The sequence below is a fragment of the Tachypleus tridentatus genome, chromosome 13, assembly GCF_004210375.1.
Source record: "Tachypleus tridentatus isolate NWPU-2018 chromosome 13, ASM421037v1, whole genome shotgun sequence".
Taxonomy (NCBI): domain Eukaryota; kingdom Metazoa; phylum Arthropoda; class Merostomata; order Xiphosura; family Limulidae; genus Tachypleus; species Tachypleus tridentatus.
Genome location: NC_134837.1, coordinates 213,515,006 through 213,540,073, shown reverse-complemented (window position 1 = coordinate 213,540,073; position 25,068 = coordinate 213,515,006). Strand labels below are relative to the sequence as shown.

Below are 25,068 nucleotides of genomic sequence, written 5' to 3'. Positions count from 1 at the left end.
ACTGCAGTAGTGAAATAGTGAGCTAATAAAGGTACATTCTGAAGACATATATGAAGATATGTATGTATATATAGACTGTTGTTTTATTTACATTAGTAGAAATATCTCAAAACAAACTCGTGTGTGTGAAGCAAAGTTACACAGAAATTAAACATTGACTTTTTGAAATTATTTTCATGTACTATTGTTGATTTGTATCTCAGAACAGCTTGTATGGGTATTAACACTTTTACTGATAAGCATAGAACAATGTTTTGACCTTCCTATGCTTGTTGTTCGCTGCTTGTCAATAAAACTGTTAATATCCATACCAGCTGTTCTGAGATACATTTTTACTTAAAATGGATTTCTTATCATCAAGAATTATTGTTGGTTTGTAAGGAATAACAGACATAAAGAGCTAATCTTTAATATAACTTCATCCTTTTATTTTCAGCCAGGTCTTTGGAGGGCTGTTTCCCTGGGTAATATTGAAGATGTTAGGCGCTTGATAAATCTGTGGTGTAAAACTGATTTGCATAGAGTAAGTGAATTCTAGCAATGTTACCTTTACAAGTTTCCTGTTTTCTACATTAGTACTCAGAAATAAAATGAAAACTAGTAGTGATATTCTTGAAACTTAAAAGCAAATTTTAAAATGTTATTGTAATAGCTGTAAACAATAATTGGGTAAAAATATTGTTTTTACTAAAAATACCAAAGATTTAATTTTTAAATCACAAATTTAGTATATATACTATTTCCAGTTTCAGAGAGACCTTTCACCCAATTACTAGGACTCTTTAGGCTAACTGAGAAAATCACAGCAGTGTTTGTAATGCTACTCATATTAGAAAACTTGTCAAATGAAGAATCTTTGCAGAGTTTTTTTTCAAGTATTACTACGTATTAGATTTTGACTTGGTAAAATATCAGCATATTCATGCTCAGAAATTTTTCTTGTGGTTTTGTGTGTGTGTTTTCTTACAGCAAAGCTACATTGGGCTATCTGCTCTGTCCACCAAGGGAAATCAAACCCTTCATTTTAGCATTAGACTTACTGCTGTCCCAGTGGGGGAACCTTGTAGTTTTAGAAAGGTCTCAGTCAAAATCATGAGTATAATTTCTTCAAAAAAGTATTAAACACTTTCATGAAGAAAACATTTTTACTTGGTAGTATTGTAAAAGATGTTTAACAGTCACGTTGACTCTAATACAGAAAAAAATAAGGTCTCCAAAGGATTTTTGTTATTGTTTTGTTTTTTAAAGAAAAATTGAATTTTTTTTACAGTTGGTCAGAACACAGATTTAGTTTATTTCACAACATATCTGTCAAATAGTTTGTTCCACCATCAATAAAATCTTCACCTTATTCTTGTAAATCATTGTCAGCCAACCTATTATTGTTTAGTATACTCTGATATTTTTTAATTGCTAGAAATATCAAAAATTTCATAATGTAGTACTGATATTTTTACTTATTAATATTTTTGAAGGATGGAAAATCACTAAGAGATCTGGCCTTGGAAAGTGGTCACGAGGAAGTTATTGGCTTGATAATCAACATCGAATTTTCTATGGTAGTTCTTCACATTTTTTTCTAGTACTGTATTAAAACAAAAAATTAAAATGGTCTTTAATGCAGCCTATTATATTAGTTATGTTGCTAACCTTTGTAAGATTTATATTATTTTATCAAATTAGTAACTGGAAAACATTTACCTCAACATTATACTTTATATATATTCACTAATTCCAGTCATTAAAAGAGTACAAAAAAATGTTAGTTATTTTTGGCATGGTAGGAGTCATCTTCAGCTAAGTTTTATTTTTCTAATAGGGTGGCTGGCTTTTGGAATAGGTTGCTGGCAGGTACTGTAGAGACAGTATATTTAAGTGAAAGCTTGATAAGTATTTGAATGATAAAGGCTGGTTTTAAGATATTTTATTTTCCTTTTCAAAATTTATTTATCAATAGTTTTAGTTCAGAGGATGGAACAGCTGAAATAACCAGTAGGTCCCATGTTGTTTCAAACCATTATATTATGTTATACCTAGTTAGTTTTTACTGTAAACTACTAGCTACTCTTTAAAGCTCTAAAGTTTTAATGAATGTATGAACAGTAATAAACATTTCAAGATTTATAGGATGATTTCCACTTCTAAAAAATACTATTAACAATTTGTTAGCATGAGGCATTTAGCATATTGTTCTAATCATGTTATCTTAAAATATGATTAATCTTGTGTTTCAAATATTTATGAGAAACAACTGTTTTTTAGCTTTTTTAATTTGAAGAATAAAGTGAAATCACTTTTAATTTATTTTCTTTTTATGTCAGTTGTTACCCTGTGAGAAAGTCACTGAGTTACTGGTCTCACTGGTCAGATACTGAACTAAGTTTAAGAAAGACACTAAGCACCATTATTAATTGCCAAGAATGGTTATATTATGGTTTGAAAATCTTAAAGCTAGGATCTTTGGTAATTATGTAATACTGTGTACACTTTATGACCTCATGAACTCTGCAGAAAGTTTGTGATAAAAATGGACAAGTTTGATTTTTTCTGTAGAGACTGGTGCATCATGTTCTTGCTGGAAATGTCCTTGGGGTTCAACATATGTTAACAAACCACAGAAATAAGTTGCAGCTAGACTTGAGAAATTTAGTAAGCTTTACCTTTGTTTCTTCATGTTTCTAATAAAAACAATTCTGAAACAAAAGGAGATTTTACATTCTGTTGACATGGCTGTGTTAAAATTGTTTTGAAACTAAAATTGAACAACCAAGTCATAAAACAAAACTGGAATGTGAGAAGTAATATTTCACTTTTCTTTTATGTAAAAACAGATGCTATAACAAATACTCAATGTAAAATATCACAAGTTTTATATTATTATGGATGGAACTTGCATTCAAAATAGAGTAACCTTGTCACATTGTTATGGATGAAACTTACACTCAGAATAGAGTATCCTTGTCACATTGTTATGGAAGAAACGTACACTCAAAATAGAGTATCCTTGTCACATTGTTATGGATGAAACTTACATTCAAAATAGAGTAACCTTGTCACATTGTTATGGATGAAACTTACATTCAAAATAGAGTAACCTTGTCACATTGTTATGGATGAAACTTACACTCAGAATAGAGTATCCTTGTCACATTGTTATGGAAGAAATGTACACATTGTTATGGATGAAACTTACACTCAGAATAGAGTATCCTTGTCACATTGTTATGGAAGAAATGTACACTCAAAATAGAGTAACCTTGTCACATTGTTATGGATGAAACTTACACTCAGAATAGAGTATCCTTGTCACATTGTTATGGAAGAAACGTACACTCAAAATAGAGTAACCTTGTCACATTATTATGGATGAAACTTACACTCAAAATAGAGTAACCTTGTCACATTGTTATGGATGAAACTTACACTCAGAATAGAGTAACCTTGTCACATTGTTATGGATGAAACTTACACTCAGAATAGAGTAACCTTGTCACATTTTTATGGATGAAACTTACACCCAAAATAGAGTAACCTTGTCACATTGTTATGGATGAAACTTACACTCAGAATAGAGTAACCTTGTCACATTGTTATGGATGAAACTTACACTCAGAATAGAGTAACCTTGTCACATTGTTATGGATGAAACTTACACTCAGAATAGAGTAACCTTGTCACATTTTTATGGATGAAACTTACACTCAGAATAGAGTAACCTTGTCACATTGTTATGGATGAAACTTACACTCAGAATAGAGTAACCTTGTCACATTGTTATGGATGAAACTTACACCCAAAATAGAGGAACCTTGTCACATTGTTATGGATGGAACTTACACTTAGAATAGAGTAACTCGTATATTTAAAGTGTTCCCATTTTTTTTGTAAGATCTCACAGCAAACTTATTTTATCTTAATATTCTTGTTTAATAACAGTATAATCTTTTCTGATTGTTTTTCATTTTATTTCTTTAATGATTACAATTATGTGAATTACTCTGATGAAAAGTGGTGTAATGATTTAATGTATTGTAGCCAGAGTTGTTATTTTTGTTACATATTGTAATCATGGTGTTTTTTTTTAATTTGGTTGGATTTGGTAACAAATGAACGTATGTAACCTTCAAGATCTCAAAATAAGGTTTTAATTTGTTATTTGGTACTTTTTTAGGGTGTTGGCTTTATGGACCACTCCTTACACCTAAAGCATGATGACATCTTGACTTGTAAAATGCCACAGAGTAGAGGTTTAAATTGTCATTCTACACTGTAAACAGGCATGAGCAGTCCATTAAATCCCAAACTGCTATGTTTGCATAAAAATACCTTAGCAACCATCTTAAATAGCATTTTACACCTTTTTCAAAAGTCACAACTATAATACTCCTGTTCTAGTAGTTAGTCCTCTCTTGATGAAAGGACAGAAGTAGACTGTTGGCCAGTAAATGAATATTGCTTCGTCTAGAACTGAAAGTGTGTTTTTTTTGTTGCATATTGTAAAAAATATTTTTCTGGAAAGAAAAAATATTAAGCTGAATTTTATATTGTTTGAATTATAAAGTTGGTAAACTTTGTATATAGGAACTTTGTCAGATTAGTATTGTAAGTGTTTATATGTCCTGTATGAGTATATAAAAATTGGTTTTGAAAGTGTAAAATGTCATGGTTATAAAGTGAATGTTAGTGGTTACCATTTTAATAATGGGAGATCCTTCTTGCATCTTAACATACAAAATGCAGAGATTAAAAGGTAGAACACACAGTCTTTGATACATTGCAAATATCTAACATTTTTGAGCAAATAAAATAATAAAGTAAAGGAGCATGATGGTGCATATTGTGATCTTCAAAGCTTGAAATGATCTGCTGTTGAGTATTCTGGTTCTTTTTTGTAATATTTTTGTTATAAAATTTTGTATATTTCTAATTATGATTTTACAAATTGTAGGTTTACACAAGAAACTTTTAAGACAAAGAATTTGCTGGTGCATTTTGGAGTTTAAATTTTTTTTATTTTTAAGAGTGCCCGTGGAGCTCCCATTTTGTATTTTGTGCTCCAGAAAAAAGATGCTGAGATGGTAAGATTATTTGTGGACCATGGCTGTCGTATTTACACTATGATGAGGGACCAAGATGATGTGAGTACAGACATGTTAAGATACATGATCTCTATGATTACATTCCTTGCAGTTCAGAAACAATCATAAAACATATATTTTATACCATCTGGTGGCTCAGTTGTAAGTCTTAGGTGCTTATTACTCCACAAATTGGTTTTCCATATTTGAGACAACCAGAGAAGACAGCCTAATATACAGTTTTGTGCCTAACAGCAAACAAATATATTTTTATTGGATTTTGAAGCTAATGTCATTCACATAACCTCCACAAATTTGAGTGCTAAGTTAAAAAAGAAACCATTTTAAAGCATTTTAATCCTACCTAGATTGTGATTATGTTTAATACAATTCACTGGGTATAATAATCAACCACTGCCAACAGTTTCGGCTTTGGCAGCACTTTGTTTCTAGAAATTCTTGAGCCTAACCACACTTTGGGTGAGCATGTTCCCTAAATTTGCATTGTTTTCCACAGATTGAACTGATATCAGCTTCCAGATCAGATGAACTTTTCCACAGTTTTATAAATATCTGTGCTCTGTTGCAGAAATTTTGCCATAATAATATCAATCCACAACATGTGTTTACACTTATTTACATTTATTTTTAAAGTGATCCATAACTATTGATAAAATAACAAGAAAAAAATCCTGTTGCTTTGGAAGAAAACTAAATAGTAGTTTTTCTGTTGTATGCTCTTAAACACACTTAAATGATGTGTGTTTAAATTTGTGGTGCACACACAACAATTTTTAAATATATAGTAATAGTGGAATATTGTTTATATGTTTATGGATGTGCCATGTCAGATACCACAGACAAGAGGAAGGGAGAGCACTGCTTATACATTTTGAGAACCACTATATTTTTATAGGCTGTCTTTGCTGTTCATGAAACAAAAAAGGATCTGTTGGCTTTCAAAAATACAATTTAATTAATATTTATCATTAAATACTATAAGGTAGAAGCAGGCTTGCATTTTTATAAAATATTTTTTATGTCTGCTTTGCATAAATGCAGAGTTATGTAGAATACGAAGTACAATGGATACAGACAAACAAGCCTGACTAAGATTTAGGGTGAAAGTTCTTAATATTGTAAAAAACAACAAATGCAAGTTGTAAGCCTACTATAAACAATTTATATATATATATATATAAGTGTTCATTGTTCTGACAGTCAATCTCATTATTCGTTGCTGAAAGAGTAGCCCAAGAGTTGGCAATGGATGGAAATGACTTACACTGCTAAATTAGTGATGCAGATAGCCCTCTTGTAGTTTTGCACAAAATTCAAAATAAACCAAACCACATGTGGTTATCTTGCAGTAATTTCACTTTTTGGACTACTTTCCACATTTTCTACAATATATTATTTTTTATTTGTGCTTTTATGTGACCAAATGCCTAATTTTCTTTTCATTTTGTTTTCACAGTACGAAATGCCTGTGTTATTTGTAGCCTTGCAAGATGATATGCCTCTGTCTGTAATACAGGCTTTGCTACCTGAAGGACGATCAGTCAGATTGGAAGAACTGCTCAGCAAGCTTCTCCACAAAGTAATACACAATCTCAATTTCTCATAAAGATTAAATTTGTCATTTGCAAACTGTTTGAAGTGAAATTTATTTAAACAGGAATTACATGTAACAACATGCATTTATGACGCTCATAATGTCAACTGAATGACAATAAACATTAGCATTACTTAATCCATACAGTAAAGGTTGAGTCATTCCTTTATTGTATTATTTAACCCATACTGTAAAGGTTAATTCAGTCCTTTATTGTATTTTTTAATCCATAGTATAAAGGTCGAGTCAATCCTTTCTTGTATTATTTAATCCATACTACAAAGGTGGCAGTGATTGTTTATTGCATTATTTAATCTATGCTGTAAAGTAGCAGTGATTGTTTATTGTATTATTTAATCTATGTCGTAAGGTAGCAGTGATTGTTTATTACATTATTTAATCTATGCTGTAAAGTAGCAGTGATTGTTTATTGCATTATTTAATCTATGTCAGTGATTGTTTATTACATTATTTAATCTATGTCGTAAGGTAGCAGTGATTGTTTATTACATTATTTAATCTATGTCGTAAGGTAGCAGTGATTGTTTATTACATTATTTAATCTATGTCGTAAGGTAGCAGTGATTGTTTATTGCATTATTTAATCTATGCTGTAAAGTATCAGTGATTGTTTATTGCATTATTTAATGTATGCTGTAAAGTAGCAGTGATTGTTTATTACATTATTTAATCTATGCTGTAAAGTATCAGTGATTGTTTATTGCATTATTTAATCTATGTCGTAAGGTAGCAGTGATTGTTTATTACATTATTTAATCTATGCTGTAAAGTAGCAGTGATTGTTTATTGCATTATTTAATCTATGCTGTAAAGTAGCAGTGATTGTTTATTGCATTATTTAATCTATGTAGTAAGGTAGCAGTGATTGTTTATTGCATTATTTAATGTATGCTGTAAAGTAGCAGTGATTGTTTATTGCATTATTTAATCTATGCTGTAAAGTAGCAGTGATTGTTTATTACATTATTTAATCTATGCTGTAAAGTATCAGTGATTGTTTATTGCATTATTTAATCTATGTCGTAAGGTAGCAGTGATTGTTTATTACATTATTTAATCTATGCTGTAAAGTAGCAGTGATTTTTTATTGCATTATTTAATCTATGCTGTAAAGTAGCAGTGATTGTTTATTGCATTATTTAATCTATGTCGTAAGGTAGCAGTGATTGTTTATTGCATTATTTAATGTATGCTGTAAAGTAGCAGTGATTGTTTATTGCATTATTTAATCTATGCTGTAAAGTAGCAGTGATTGTTTATTACATTATTTAATCTATGCTGTAAAGTAGCAGTGATTGTTTATTACATTATTTAATCTATGCTGTAAAGTATCAGTGATTGTTTATTGCATTATTTAATCTATGTCGTAAGGTAGCAGTGATTGTTTATTACATTATTTAATCTATGCTGTAAAGTAGCAGTGATTGTTTATTGCATTATTTAATCTATGTCGTAAGGTAGCAGTGATTGTTTATTACATTATTTAATCTATGCTGTAAAGTAGCAGTGATTGTTTATTCCATTATTTAATCTATGTTGTAAGGTAGCAGTGATTGTTTATTGCATTATTTAATCTATGCTGTAAAGTATCAGTGATTGTTTATTACATTATTTAATCTATGCTGTAAAGTATCAGTGATTGTTTATTGCATTATTTAATCTATGTCGTAAGGTAGCAGTGATTGTTTATTACATTATTTAATCTATGCTGTAAAGTAGCAGTGATTGTTTATTCCATTATTTAATCTATGCTGTAAAGTAGCAGTGATTGTTTATTGCATTATTTAATCTATGTCGTAAGGTAGCAGTGATTGTTTATTGCATTATTTAATCTATGCAGTAAAGTAGCAGTGATTGTTTATTGCATTATTTAATCTATGCTGTAAAGTAGCAGTGATCCTTTATCGTATTATTTAATCTATATGATAAAGGTGACAGTGGTCTTTTATTGTATTATTTAATCTGTACTGTAAAGGTGTCATTTGTTTTTTTATTGCATTACTTAATCTGTACTACAAAGGTGTGGTTGAATTTTTAGTGTATCAATAACACCACATTGTATTAAAAGGAGAAGTGATCCTTTATTGAACATGTAAATCATACTTTAAAGAAAAGGAGTAACCATCTATTCTTTTGGTAGGTTAAAATGAGTGAGTTGTCTTTAAAACATCATCTTAACTATGTCAGTAAACTGTTTCAAAATATGCATTATCAAACCAATTAATATCCTGTTACTGAAAAGGTATCACATGAATTAGGAAACACTGATTTGTGATCAATGCCACCCTTCATTAAAACTCGTTTGAGAATGATTAAATTCAGAATTTATTTTTATGCTAGTTATTGGTAAAGTTGAATTTCTTTGTCATAATTTTCTTTTTTTGTTTTATTGAATGAAACGGTTTCAATCGAGAAAATTTGTATAAGAAGGTGTCCTTAATTGTGTGAAGCCTGAAGTAAATTTATATTGTCATTGAAAAATAGGGAAAATCTGTATTGGAAGTAGCTGTCCTTAATTCAGTGAAGCCTGAAGTCTTTGAACTGTTGGTTTCAAGAGGTGGACCAACACTTGTATCTGACAGGAACCAGGTGGGAGTTGTGATGAATTAATATAGTGATTTCATTATTAGTAAACTGGTTGTTTGTGTGTGATAGTGCCATTTTAAATAAATGGATGACATTATATATATTTTGTTTGAGTTATAAAACATAAAAATATATATTGATTGAACTGTACCTCCAAAATAAGGATTTCAGTTGAACCCTAATGCCAGTTCTTTGGGAATTTAGAGTTCTCACAAGAGAATGTAGTAATTACACTGGATGAGCTTCCTTGATGAGCTTGGAAATATGTACTGGTAGTTTTTCCCAAAATGGAATCACTGCAGAAAGTTACTGAAATAAAAAAAAATTCAAGTTAGTTTGGTTTGGTTTTTCATACTTGTGTCTTTTGAATATAATCATCTGCTTGTTTAGTGATTTATTCCACAAGTATACTTTCACACTGGTTATGATTACACATGGATTGTAACAGTTAGAGGGAAAGATTTGTTTTTAAATGTGCAGAAATGTTCAGTACCCCAAATGTTTCTCTTGCCAGGCATATGTGTGTCATACCTACAAGTAATTATATTAAACAAAGAGTGCCACGGGAATACACAGGAGTGGTTGATTTCTCTGGCCTATATGAGAATCCATGTCTGTTTTAACCCTTGTTTCACATGTAATAAGTTAAAGGAATTATGGGTTTTAAAGGCTAAAATCTTACTCTTAGACATTACAGTACTTTCTTTGTAAGTAGGTTTAAAATGAAAAAACGTTGTTAGTTTTAAAAGTTGTTTTTATGTACATGTAATAAATAAACTTCTGTATTTACAAACTCTTAATTATTTTTTTTTTATTTTATGATGGTTATATTATTTTATCAAGGTTCTGGTGTCTGGCTGTTTATCAGGAGAGGGTAATTTTTAGTTATACATTGACAATTTTAAATTTACTTACTATTAATATTTTTTGATTATAAAATATAAAGTTATTTTTGTAAGACATAAAACTTAAATTTGATGGTTTATCTTGATATCTGTATGGAGAGATTCTTTAATTTTTACAGTCTTGAAAAGTTTCTTGTATATTTAAGACATATTACAAAAGATGCCTATTAAAGTGCAATAAATCTGATTGAGTCCACGGCATTGTGAATTTGACGTAAACAAGTTCACATTTTGTTTCTTATCCAAATAGTATTCCATTAATTAATGTAAACAGTGACACATTTTTATGTATTATCTTTAACTTTTCTGTTTTTTGTTGTTGTTTTTTCAAACTCTGATCCTCTATTTATTTATTAGAATTTGGATCTCATTGGAGAAACTCTTTAGCTTAGAACTGAATAACAGTAGTTGATGTCTACTTATGTTGCTACTGTTGTTAAGTTTATTATGTTTGATTTAAACAGGATAATTACACTGTTCGTGATCAGGCACTGAAAGTGGGGAAGAAAGTTTATGCTAAAATAATTGATAAGGTAAATATTTTTTGTCGTTTATGTGTGTTACATATATAAATATTCCTATGTGCTCATGAGTTGTATGTATACATATTAATTTTTTATAAATTTTGTAATTTTTTTAACTGACAAATTCTCAGAAACCATTCTGTTAATATTTGAGCATTATATATTTCAAGATTTTGTCAGTTTATATTTATGAGGATTTATTCCACCCCCTACCACCCAACCACCCCCAAAAAATTAACGTTTTACATTAGAAGAACATGGAGAAAACAAATGCAACATTGTAGTTGGTATGGTAAAGATAGCTCTTTGTTCAGCTTTAAGCTTAAACAGATAAATATTATTGCTTTGTTTTTATAACTGACGTAGAACTTAATTTTTAATCTTACTGGTAAACTTTATGAATGTTGTTTGGAATCTTTAATTGTCTTCTTCACCAACAGTTCTTAGAATGCTACTGATGAAATATCACTTTTTATTTATTATGAAACTTGTAGAAACACTTTTGTTATACAAGTTACATTATCTATGATGAATGTATGTGTAAACATTTTCGACAAAATATTCAAGTGCAGAATTGATAAAGACATAAAAGATATACGTTTTGGAAAAGCAACAAGCATACTTCAGAAATGTAAACTTTTACACATATATAAAGATAAAATGAGAAAAATATACTAAAACGACTGAAAATCAAGAGCCCAGAAGTACAACTTCCTCACCCAACAAAACAATAAGGTAAAGAAAAATGGAAGACTCTGGCATCAACCTTAACCTCCAACACACACACACACAGTCTTTTATGGTTTTAAATAGTTATGTTTTTGTTTTACATACACCATTTAGAAGTATGTGCAAATTGTGAACCTGAGTGATTTTGAATTAACAGATAAAATGATACCAAGTTGTTAATGTACAATTGATTTCTTTCCTGTGGGTTAAGTAATGAAGAAATATTGTTGACATGTGTCAGATAAAGTAAAGGTTGTAACACTATAACTTCTATTCAGTATGTTACCCAGTGGATAAAATATCCAAAGAAGTTTCCAGAAAAGAGGAAAATTTTGGCTCTTCGTGGCTATGATCATTTGCTCGATGTTTGTCCTGAGGTAAACACAGTTTTTTTTCCTACAATTACTATTATACACTGGTAAACACAAGCAAAAGATGTGACAGTGAGCTTGTGTTTGATTACCAAACTTACCTTTTTACATTTTCAGATCCTATTCTATTTATAAGATGAAATGATTGAAACAAGCTTTAAATTACACAAGAAAGTTGTTTTTGGAAGAATTGTTCCCATTCAAGTTTTTGCAGTACATAAAGAAGTTGGTTAACTTAGATTAACTCGTCCAATCCAATTAGGTTAGGGATTCTTTTTAAGAGAATAACAGATAGGGAGAGAAAGGCAGATAAATTTTACTTTTCAACATGGCTCCACAAGTGTCGGGTAAAGCTGTGTAGAAGGGCAGAAAGCCGTACAAGCTGGAGACAAGAAAAGCGAAAAAAGACAATGAAGGAAAGCTTTAGTATTTACATTTACAAGGTTCTTAAGCAGGTACACCTTGATACTGGAATCTAACCTAGAGCCTGTAGCTCTAACGACTGTGCCCTGAAAAGGTGTCTCTGCATGAATTCTAGTTAATGTTAAATCTAGACCACATGCTTCTTATACTTTCCAGTTAACTAAATCATTGGATAATTAATCAAAATGTGAACTAGATGCTTCATCTCAGCCTGGGTCCCTTCTAGTTTCATCAGCATTTATCCAAGACCATCAAGCAAGCATCACTCCTGCATTTCTTTTGAGCCTCTCCGAGCCTTCTGTCACAGCTCTTCCCAACATTCTTGAGACCTACTTTAAACTTGTCAGATGCGTAATCCACAAAATTAAAATAATGCTTAATGTTGCAAGACATTCGGGGCTGAAGAGAAACAAAAGTTTCTGAGTGCCCCAGGTTGTCTTACAAGCCCTCCAGGGTTTGTAAGACTTAAAACTTAAACGACTGCCCAGCCGGTTAGGTAAGGTTAGCTTAAATTATCCAAACTTTTCTAGTTACTTCAATTAATGTAACTGTGCTTTATTTTCCTACTTACATTTTAAAATAGTTCTTCAAGAAGTGTTTTTCATTTTTCTGGTTTAACTAGTTGTTAAGACTGGTAATAATTATTTTGGGACTTTATATAAAATAACAGAAGATGAAGTGCTCTCAGAACTTATGTTTACTGTTTAGATATTTCTGAAACAACTTGGATAGAATAGATAAACAGTAGACTAAGTTCTCCTTTTAATAATATTTGTTTATGTATTGCATGGTTACGTAGAATGGGCCCACTGAAGATCCGTCCTTAAGTATTTTTGCTCAGAAAATTACTATCTACCAGGTGAGTTTTTAGCTGAAGTAATCAAGGTCATAGCTTGATAGTATTATCTATATATCATGTTCTGTTTATGTCTGGTTATTCTGCATGATTGGTTTTTCTCAAAATATTACTTTGATGTAGTGTTAATAGGAAGTTGTACTCATTCTAGAGACAGGAGGCTATGCTCAAAACCTCTACTAAAAAAACAAACATGTAACACAGTTACTAATACTATACTTTAACTAGACATATAGTATTAAATTTGGCTTTTAATAATAAATATGGGGAAACTAACTTTGCAATAGTTTTACGTCCTGTAGCTAATTACATGAAAATGATTTTAGATAGATTAGGCCCTTTTGTAACATTTATTAACATATAGGGAACATTTGTAACATATGAGAATGTTTGTCACAATTAAATGGGCACATTTATTTATCCATAGGAAACTTTCATGATAGATTAATTCAACATTTTATCCATTATAGTAAGACTTGTTTCATTGAAGGTCATTTGTTAGTGTAGAAGTGTCTTTGGATAAGCACTTTACAAATAATCATTGAACAATGTACCTAGTTTGTGGGTTTTCATTTTTAATAGTTTAATAACAATTTTAGTTTAAGGTTCCACTAAAATGTTACTCGCATGCAGTTGATTTGTATGGTAACAGTTTAACTGATTTAGAGTTTGATCATTAGTGCTATTTGTTAGTAAATTAGTCAACAGCCCCATTAATCAGTTATGTTCAATTAATTTATCAGGCAATCAAACCTTGGTACATAAAAGTGAAAAACAAATATTTGTGGCAAGTGCTGGCAGCTCATTGCCTTTCCTCTAGTTAAGAGCTAAAATATTGGTGACAGTGGCACAGAACCTGCGTAGCAAAGACAAAGCTAACCAGTTTGGTGGTAATGTATTGGTTAATTAGATAGTTGAAATAATTGAAATCCATAATTTTGATTAGTTTCTGTTCAGTTATGTATCTCTGGTTGTCTGGAAAAGTAATATAATGATTATGTTTTGTAAGATGTTAGATCATAGTGAGTATATTGTAGTAAACATTGTCACAAGTCAGATCCATCTCATGCCAAGATGGCTCTTAGGATTCAGTGCTGAACTCCAGCTTTTTATGTTAGAGGTGGATAACAATGGTGATAGACTTCTCCTGGATTGAATGTCAGCCCGTTGCACATTAATACACAGCTAACAACTGAGTAGACCAAAATTGTTGGAGTAATATGGATTGCTCAAAAACACAACAGCACGATGCAAGCCAGTCTTGAAATCATAACCACACTGTGTACATTGTAACTTGTTCTAAAAACTTTGGGTACATAATGTGCTTCTTTTGGTATACCAAGGGATAACAAATATTGCTTAAATTTTATTTTTTTAACAAAATTGGTAAGTTACTATATACTGAAAATAAAAATGTAACAAATTACCCAATGAAAAAGTGTCACAATCACTGAAGCGTGTTATTGGTTTGTTTGTTTTTTATATAATATTTGTATTTAAACTATTTTTTTTGTAAGAGGATTAACTTTAAAAGTTGATTTTTTTATCGTTTTCCTTCTACTAATGGTCTACATTCAACTTATATGTAAATAAAGCAAAAATCAGTAGAGATTTTGATATAATACACAGATTCCAACAAATGTAAAATGAATAAAAGTTGGAGAGTGTTCATGAAATTCTCAGAAAACATGTTTTTTTAAACTCAATTCACCCTGAATGTCTTGACTTGAACTGTTTTATTCATTTTAAGTCCTGAGTTTTTATGCTGGTTCATTGAATGATTTAGAATCAAATAGCTAAATTAGCTGATGCAGTTGAAAGAGGGGACCCTACAGACTTTTCAGAATTGTGCATGTTTGAAAGAAGTTCAAATCTATTGGAACCAAATATTTGTTGGGGCGGAAGACCAAAGGTAACTCTTGTAAAATGTTTCCATTTTTTTAGTATTAAGCAAGAAAATTGTAAACCAAGGTGTAATTTACTCTCAAAATGGTGAATTTTGCTGTTATGTCAAATATGTAAAGTTACTCTGTACTTAGAATTGATAATTTCTAGATAGTATGAACTGATAATTTAAAGAGTTGATGCATAGGTACATGGTAATGTATGTGTAGTATTGAAGTCAGGATGTTTGTTAGTGCGTAGAGTTGGATGTATACAGAGCTGTGAAGTTTGGATATATCTATAATATTAAAGTTTAATTGTTTACTGGTACATTGATTATTGATGTATATGGATTATTAAAGTTTATGAATGTTGAGTAAAACATTGATATATGTAGAATATTTGGTGGCATGTGGTATTGGGTGCATTTTTAGTGATATATAATATTAAATGTATTTGGGGTATTAAAGGTTAGTGTATGTGGAGTGTTAAAGTTTAGTTTATTGACAATGTGGAGTATTGAAGTGTAGGTATTTAGTGACGTGTAATGGACAATGTGGAGTATTGAAGTGTAGGTGTTTAGTGACGTGTGATGGACAATGTGGAGTATCAAAGTGTAGGTGTTTAGTGGCATGTAATGGATGATGTGGAGTATCAAAGTGTATATGTTTAGTGGCATGTAATGGATGATGTGGAGTATCAAAGTGTATATGTTTAGTGACGTGTAATGGACGATGTGGAGTATAGAAGTGTAGATTATTAGTGACGTGTAATGGACAATGTGGAGTATCGAAGTGTAGGTGTTTAGTGACGTGTGATGGACAATGTGGAGTATCAAAGTGCAGGTGTTTAGTGGCATGTAATGGATGATGTGGAGTATCAAAGTGTATATGTTTAGTGGCATGTAATGGATGATGTGGAGTATCAAAGTGTATATGTTTAGTGACGTGTAATGGACGATGTGGAGTATAGAAGTGTAGATTATTAGTGACGTGTAATGGACAATGTGGAGTATCGAAGTGTAGGTGTTTAGTGACGTGTGATGGACAATGTGGAGTATCAAAGTGTAGGTGTTTAGTGGCATGTAATGGATGATGTGGAGTATCAAAGTGTATATGTTTAGTGGCATGTAATGGATGATGTGGAGTATAGAAGTGTAGATTATTAGTGACGTGTAATGGACAATGTGGAGTATCGAAGTGTAGATTATTAGTGACGTGTAATGGACAATGTGGAGTATCAAAGTGTAGATTATTAGTGACGTGTAATGGACAATGTGGAGTATCGAAGTGTAGATTATTAGTGACATGTAATGGACAATGTGGATTATCGAAGTATAGGTGTTTAGTGACGTTTAATGGAGGATATGGAGTATCAAAATTTAGATGTTTACTAACAGATAATGGATGGAATGTAAAAGCTTACATGTCTAGTGATTGGTGATTAATGATGTGGGATATAAAAGTTTACATGTCTAGTGACTGGTAACAGATGATGTCAGGTTTAGTGATGTGATAGATGTGTATGTAGTTTCAAATTATAAACAGAATCCCTAAGAGGATGACAATTAACATCTCAAATGTCTCATGAATGTGCTTATTACTAATAAGCTACTTTTCATCAAAGCTTATGTTTGTTATGTATAAAATCAAAGATTAAAGCACTAATCATCTCAAAATTGTGAAAATCCTTTTACCTTTTCATGTGAACCACAACTTAGGTTGTTGTTTTTTTTTTTTAAATTTCACATCACACACCATTTGCCTAAGGCACAGCTTATTCATCTTTCAAAGCACATTGAATGGGAAACATACACAAACAGATCCAGGGTATAGTACAGTGTTAGATGAATTCAGTGCATCAGAATATGTCCAACATAAACACAAATTTTCAAGTAACAATTTCTCCAGTATTTTATTTAGTTTCAGTTTCTTCTTTTAAGGCTTAGTTAGACATTGAACGATTTGTTACATCCTTGAAAAAGAGGGTCTGATATATTTACAGATAATAATCTCATTTGGATAGACAGCTGAAAGAAAAAATAATTAGTATTTTACTTGTATTATTTTTATCTTCAATATTAAATATTTATTTCACTGCATGTTTTCAATTGCTGTTTTTCAATTTCTAAGTTATGTTTTAGGGTGATGGACTTCCTCTACTACACCGTGCAGTTCTACATAACCACGAACTCATTGTTAATGCTATCCTACTCCATAAACCTTCAGAAGAGTCCGTAGACTCTCTGTTTGATCAAGTGAGTACTAAAGATCAAAATACTAGATGTAGTTAATCTAGTCTAATGTAGTGGAAAACAGCATAAAATATACAAGGTATATTATAGTCTGTTATTTTTTATTTGACTAAGTATTAAAGATCAAAATATTAAAAACAGATCATGTTTTCAAACACAATAGAAAACGACATAAAATGCAAGGGGTACATTATAGCCTCTGATTTTTATTTTCTGTGTGTATGCATGGGAGTTCATGTGATATCTATGTTTTTTGTTTGTTTGTTCGTTTTGTTCTTTCACTGAAAATGACACTGAATTACACAGTTTTTACATATATATGCAGTATAAAGATGAAACAAAATGCATGTTTCCTTGCACCCTAACTTCTCCAAGAATATTGGACCAATCTCAACCAAACTTTGTATGTAAGCACTATTAACTATGGAGAATTACCTAAGATGGACAAGAATGAACTTCATCCTATTTCTGTTTTATAAATCCTGTTGGTTAATTACTCCCAACCTTTTGAGGTGTAGGGTGTTCAAGGATGAGATCACCTCAAAATCTATTTGTTGGAGGATGGGAAACAAATTGCAAATTTATTTATGAAAAGAGATTTGTTATAATTTTAAAATTTTGAGATAAAGTCTGTATTAAAGTTATTACATTGAAAGATATGATTAATGATAAATTTACATTGTTTTAAGTAAGTTTAAACATTCCCCATCAGTATTTCAGCTTGTGGTATATATTTTAATGATGAGCCACGTGGTTTCTGTGATTTCTAGGCTTAAAAATATTTGTTATATCATTTCTAAACCTTTGTACTTGATTTACCTCACTTAAAAATTTGTTTTACACCCAAAAAAAATCCCAGTTTGAAAAGAGAGAGTTTTATGTTCATAATGTCAGTATGAAAGAAACTGGAAGCTATTATATAGATGTGAAGGATTTACATGAACTAAAATTATTTCTCATCATAGAACATTTTACGTATACAAAATATTTGTAATTTAAAATAGCACTTTTATTTCCATCTTCCCTGGACTGTATGTGGCTGATGGATCCATGGGCCCATGATTCATGTCCTGTTACAGTTAGAAAAATCATGCTTCTTACTTTAGGGCCATTAGTAAGTTTAAAAGTGATGGTCACATCCAATTAGTTAATTACAGTTACCCAAAAGATGGCAGTGGGTGCTGTTGACTTGCTACACTCCCTTTAGTCTATCAGTTTAAAATTATGGATGGCTAGCAGTAATACCCCTTGAGTCGCTTTGTGTTAATTTCTGAAAAAAAAAACAGTCTTAAACTCTGTATGAGGAGTTTATGAATGTTTTAACATTTCTATCAGGAGCAAAGGGGTGTCTTCACACTACAATTTATTTAATATTAAAACTCAGTTCAATCTGAAAACTGTCAAAGAGGGTGATTTTGAAGATAACTTTCTCAGACACCAACAAAGCAATATTCTCAGCATTATTAATTAAGCAACTACCAAACTTTCATGTTTCTACTGTCACCTTTCTATGTTTAGTTTTCAATTGAGATATGAACGATTTCCTCTACAATTCAGTAGGGAAGGTCAAATGAGAAGGATAAGCAGACAGGAACACTTTGAAACAAGTTACAGTTATAATATTGTACTCTGCTTGCTGCACATTATCAATCAGGTTGGTTCTTAATGGTTCCTGAATATCTCTGTGTGTCATTTGGAGACTCTCGTGTATCTTATGTTTGGCTGTTAAACTCACGATGTGCCAATGAATTTCATTTACTTTACCACTTCAAATCACTACACTAATGCTAAAACAACATAGGAAGTGCCTTTTTTTACCCAATAAAAATGCCCAAAAATTTAAATTCTAATTCCAATTATAAACGGATTGGGTAGGGTTTTTTTCAACAAAAGTGTCCTCCATTAGCTCACAAGGGGCCTGTTAAACTGTTAAAGTTTTATTTAAAAGCATATATTTTCTTGCAGTATCATCGTACTGCATTACACTATGCTTATGGTATGACTGAAGCTGGACCGATTCGTAGAAAGCTGCTCGACCATGGTTGTTCTGAACACGTGTTAGACAAGGTATGTGCATATCAGGGTCAGACCTGTTAGAACATGATGCTTGTTTTATTGTTATTTTGATGAAGTATGCTGTCACAGTTCTATTCAGAATCTTATTAAACAATGAATAAGGCTGTCTGTGGATAAAAAAATATTTTTTTTAGAAAGTGAGATCAAGTAAATTTATTTACTTTGGAGTTTATGTAATGCATTACAAGTTTTTTACCTATTATAGTAATACTTGGTTTTTGTCAGTTCTGAAAATATACACACAGCTTGCTATCTAAATGCATGTGCATTTATTTTATGGACATAGACAAAAGGCAGGTGTAAATATACTTTAGTAGACAAAGTTTTTAAAAAGGTCTAACATTAGGTTATAGAATTACATTTAAGTTTATTTATTGGTAGTATTAACTACAATAACATTTAGCTTTAGCTAAACTAAAGCAAAAAATATCCACAAGTTATAATGTTAATTTATCTCTTTATCAAATACAGATCGTACTTAAGGGCTTAATTAATATTAGGCTTAAGACAAGTGGGCTTGCAGAATTTGTCTCTGATTAGAATTATTTTGTATTAGTCAAGAAATCCTGTATTTAAAGTATTGTTGTGGTAAAGACACTAATTTGACCACAGAGGTTTTTCTGATGTCTTCTAATAGCAAATAAAAAGTTAACAGTCTAATTTTGTTTTTCTTAATATTTATTTGGTCTGTGTCAAATTTTCCTTTTTGCATTTAGATGATGATATATTTCTTTATTGGTTTGAAACATTGATTAATTATCATATCCTGACTGTTAGTTTTAAAAGAATCTCTTTGGTGCATTATTCTCTATATTGTTCTACATATATTTGACAGACATGATGCCCTTAAATTTTACAGTTGTAAATTAGCCAAATTTTGTTTATTACTTGACAGTTCAATCTTTTTTTGTAGTAGTTTCATGGGTAGAAACTACAGAGCAACCACATGAAATGTAGTTTATCTATAATACACTTCCTGGTAAACCAACTTTTAATGAATTCTCTGTTTTCTAGTTCTTTCTCTAGCCAGTCTCAACCAAATTTGCTTTTAGCTGAACAATCACTTTCTCACTTCTTCCTGCTCCTTGATAATATCTTGTCATTTTTTTGAAGTTATTCCATTTTTTAAAATTAACATGCAAATTTTCAATGAATTTTCTACATCATTAACACAATTTTGTTACTTGGAGAAAACATATCTGTAATTCTGGTTAGTTATTGTTATGTGGGAAAAAATATGACATTTAATTTATGAAAATTCATCTTAGTGTGTTATTGGAACAGCAAAATATTTTGCTTTTAGTCAACATTGAAAAAACTAGAAATATACCAATTAGAGGAAGATTCTCATCTCAAATTATTTGAGGGCGTATTTTGCAGTTTTACCTTATATGTGGTCTCTCTCTCTTTTTCATCTTGTGTATTTTTATTTTTTCTATGAAGAATGGAATGGAGCCTATTGATTTTGCTGAAGTCCGGGGTGCTCCCTTAATGGAAGCCTTATTAAATCGACTGGGAAAAGGTAATGTGAAGCATTTGGTTTACTTATTGATTCAATTAAAACATATTGTTTATGATTATATTCAGTAAAGGTTACATGGTGCTTTTATTAGAATCAAATTTAGACTCTTTTTTTTTCCTTCTGCACACTTTGTGAAAAGATCCAGATATCATGAACTATTTCATTTAATGTATGTTGTAGGCTTATCACACCCCTGAACCCAATCCTTGGGCTGTATCCAAAGAAATGTTCCTTTACCATGTTCCAAGAGAACAACATCGACCAAATTGGCTTGTTCCGAGAACATTTCCTCCTCATCACAAGCACCTTCACTATGGGTTGTTTCACCACAAACGTTTCTACCACAGTATCGTCAACCTACCCTTCTACTTGTACCACAGCTGGCTTCGGCCGGCCTGCCATGCCTGCTCTCTGCAATACCAGCCAGTAGCATATGAACCTGTTGTTGAGGAAGAGATAGACGATGGAGAGATAGAAGAAGAATATGGTGAAAGATGGAATCAGAAGTATGAGTTGAATCATGCTCGTTGTTCTATCCTTTGAATAATACTCTTGTATTACATTATAGAAAAAAATATATACTTTCTGAATTCAGGCTGAAAATAGCCTTAAAGGTATATTTTACCTTATTTGTCATAACACCCATTTTTATAGATGGCATTGTAGTTAGTGTGTTGTTAGGGGCCTAATGTTAAAATAATAATTAACAGACTGTTTTTCTCATCTTTCCTAGAAAATCCTCTGATAGGTGTTTGTGAGTAATATATGATTACTAACAGTGTTTTAACTACAAAAGCAGATTCTATTATTAGATACCTTTGGTAAATTTGTACATCAATGGATCCTTTTACCCAATTCTGTAAAGCTATTTTATGGTATCCGTAATGGAAGGATACCTGTTAGTATTATTAAATAATGGCAAAATCATTCCCTAGGCACTAGTGAAGGTTCTTCATTGTTATTATTTTAGTAATAAAAACATAGAGCCATTTATTACGATTAAGTGTAAAAGTCATTTTATGCTTTAGTAATGTGTTGTAAGTAGCAGTTATTTCCCAGTTATTAATATTTACTTTATATGATAATTGAATTATAGAGTTAATGTCTAGTCAGTGTGTCAGAGGCAATCCTATATTAACATCAAGTGTACTTTACAGATATTTATATTATCTGAATGAGATAACATGTAAAAAGTTAATTGGATGAACTGCCTACTATGTCTTTCATCTTTATATATTTTATTTTTACAATGTAAAGTCGAAGTTTATGCACTCTTGTAACCCTGCTTATTTTTAATAATAATTACAGAAGCTGGCAACCCAAACTTTTGTCAGTATTATTTAATGGAGGTTCCTCCTTAAAAAATTAAATATAGTCCATAGTTTTGTTTCTTATCAAGGTGCAATATGTTTTTTCATGGTTTTAACTCCTTTTAAATTATTGCTGTTATAAACTTTGTGAACTATTTGAAAAGTTATTGTCATGTAGCATCTTCAAGAGTTATGATGCAACAAGTAATGAAGATGGCATATAATGGGCAATATTGCGTTGTACACTTACACCTCAAAATAATTGTTGTCCAAGTATTTAATTTACCAAAGTGTTGGAATACAACCCATTGAAGAGAATAATGTGTTCCACAATTGTAAGAATGTTTTGTTGTTTGTGCTTGAACATACTTGTATTTGTATCATCCAGTTTGCAAGTACAGGAACACATTTAAAATTCCACACGTGACAGTGGCTGCACAATATGAGAATTTGGTTCATAATCTTTCTAAAGCTATTTTCCAAGAATATTGTCTCTAGAGATGGTTAATAAAGGCTTATCCAAACCTGCTGCTGTGAGATGGCTAAGTGCAATACCTGTCAAACATAAACATTGCTAGCATTTTGTTCAAGAGAAACATAGTTTGGCAAACCCCACTTCATTACAGTCAAGTTCTTTAGGCAATAAAGTGTAGTTTATTAAAATGAAAATATTCATTTCTTTATCAAAGTACACTTGTTTCAGGCTCTAACCTGACTACTGGAAACCATGACATCCCTCTGTAACTTACCCAATCCCACAAATTCTGTCCCATAAGCCTGCAAACTGGATGTTAAAACGTTATTTTTTTATTTTTTAACTTACTGAATGTCATCTTATTGTGCTTTTAAATTAATGGTTAATGACTGTCCTTACCTAAGTAAGAACTGCTTATGGTAAAAACCCAAAACATGAATTTCAGTACAATTAGTAGTACCAGTTAAACAAGCTTCAAAACAAAATGGTAGTTTTATGACAGTTATATTACTGCTAACCTTTTCAACATAATATATCAGTCACTGCAAAGAAAACTACTACAGTAGAAAGTAAGTTACTAGCACATTTGGCTTTTTGTTTATTGAAACAAGAATATTCCCAATACATGCTTTTCCTTCTCTTAAAAATAACTGAAGCCTTCCCCTCCAGACCAAGAACCAGAAATAGATATTAAAAATAGAGGAAGAGTAGCCTGTTTTTACTCAAAATTCCAGCAACAAATGCAAAATATCCATTGTGTTACATTGATGAGCCATATCTAAATTTACTGTGAAATAGTAATTATGCTGTGAGTGAAAAACTTGTGTAATCCTATCTTTTTTTCTAATTTACTGAAACTCCAGTCAGCTATTACTGTGGTAATGACTGTTAACCCAATAAAGGTGTGGTGTATTAGGAATTATAATTGAAGTTTTTATGCAAAACATCATCAATAATGTGTATATGAGTTAGATAAGTACAGGTTTCAAAATTTTAATATTCCTTCATAAATTTCACTTGCATCTTAAAATTGAGGATCAAATTAGAGTAGATTTTAAGCTTCTGTATATTTTTGCTCATTTGAAATTATAGTATCTATCTAGTGTAATTAGCAAAGGGATTTAGAATCATAACTTTCACTTTATGGTTATCATAAGAACTACATTGGTGTAGTTATTCTAGAAATTTAAATGACACTTAAGGTATATTCAGCATTTGATCTAGAATTGCAGTTGGACCATTAAAGGGCCTTTTCACAGAACTGTTATCGCAAATGAATCGGAGAAGCAACAGAACGGATAGCAGTCAGGACAAACAAACTGGGTAATATCAATAGAACCTTCCCTTAAAAGTAAAGTTTACAAAAAAAGGAAGTGGGGTACTTCCAGTCATTTATATGGTGCTTTTCAAACCATTTCACATTTTAAGTTTGTTAATTAACCTCTACTCTAATGTTTTGTGTAACTTCAAATTTTCTGTAAATTAACAGTTTATCGTAATAATTTTATATAAAATCCTTTCTTTATTATTAATATGTTGTGGAATTTCAAAATGTTTGATTTTTGTATATTTTCATGTGTAAACAGAATGAGATAGAATGTTTCCCATCTCTTATACATAACATCCATATACACATACAGTAAGTTATGTGATTTAATTCAAGCAGACCACTGGAAAAGTTATTCTTAGGATGTGTCTTTTTTTGCTTTTACTTGTAATAATTTGCATATTATTTATGTAAATAATGTCTTGAAAAATATATTATTTTAGAAAGAAAAAATATTGAAAATGTTAATTCCAAAAACACTTTACTTTTAAAGTGATTGTTTTTTAAGTTAATTATTCTAAGACAAAATGGTTTCAACTTTGTATTTTGTTTATGAATGATTTTTTTTATATAAATTTGCTATAATGTTTGTTTCTTACTCAAATTGTATGAATGCCCTATATAAAGTTGAAGGTACATGCACTTTAGTTAACTAACTCATCACAGTTATTTCTGCAACAGTACAGAACTGAGAAAGTTTATCATTTCCACTATTACAAAAAAATCAAGTCCACAGCAGGTAATGTTGAGTTTTAAAAAAATCAAACATGTCTACAGAGTTTCCTAGTCCAGCACATTAATCAATGTAATAAAAACCATATATCTGGTGACATTACATTAGTTCAATAAGACTATATTTCACATTATCCACAAGTTTTCAGAACATACCTACCAAAATGACTTCTGTAAAATACTGACACAAATTATTCCAGTTAAAAAGTTAATTTGATAAAATTAATGAGATCTAAACCATGGAACTGTTAGGAATCAAATGCTTGAAAAGCTTAACTTGGAGAAATGAACCCCTATAATAAAAGTTTCATTCTACCATCTGCTAACCAGCCATTTTTAATAACATTCTTTTAACAGTACCAAACAAATGAAAAGAATTT

General features: G+C 30.8%; 1 protein-coding gene and 1 long non-coding RNA gene across 2 annotated transcripts in view; one reads left to right on the top strand and one right to left on the bottom strand.

The window, feature by feature from the left end:
- Positions 1-21,387, top strand: part of LOC143236459 (uncharacterized) — a 39,934-nt gene extending 18,547 nt beyond the window's left edge. The window contains exons 7-20 of the mRNA XM_076474740.1: positions 437-523; positions 1,476-1,559; positions 2,554-2,649; positions 5,022-5,138; positions 6,556-6,678; positions 9,199-9,303; positions 10,670-10,738; positions 11,737-11,835; positions 13,052-13,111; positions 14,895-15,020; positions 17,136-17,249; positions 19,212-19,313; positions 20,766-20,849; positions 21,025-21,387. Coding sequence (XP_076330855.1) covers positions 437-523; positions 1,476-1,559; positions 2,554-2,649; positions 5,022-5,138; positions 6,556-6,678; positions 9,199-9,303; positions 10,670-10,738; positions 11,737-11,835; positions 13,052-13,111; positions 14,895-15,020; positions 17,136-17,249; positions 19,212-19,313; positions 20,766-20,849; positions 21,025-21,387 — 1,629 coding nt within the window. The remainder of the gene's footprint in view (positions 1-436; positions 524-1,475; positions 1,560-2,553; positions 2,650-5,021; positions 5,139-6,555; positions 6,679-9,198; positions 9,304-10,669; positions 10,739-11,736; positions 11,836-13,051; positions 13,112-14,894; positions 15,021-17,135; positions 17,250-19,211; positions 19,314-20,765; positions 20,850-21,024) is intronic.
- Positions 21,388-24,698: 3,311 nt separating this feature from the next.
- LOC143240135 (uncharacterized) lies at positions 24,699-24,979 on the bottom strand. Its single transcript, XR_013021593.1, has 2 exons — positions 24,845-24,979; positions 24,699-24,807 (listed from the first exon to the last, which is right to left on the bottom strand). It is a non-coding gene; the product is annotated as an uncharacterized LOC143240135 (long non-coding RNA).
- Positions 24,980-25,068: the final 89 nt, after the last annotated feature.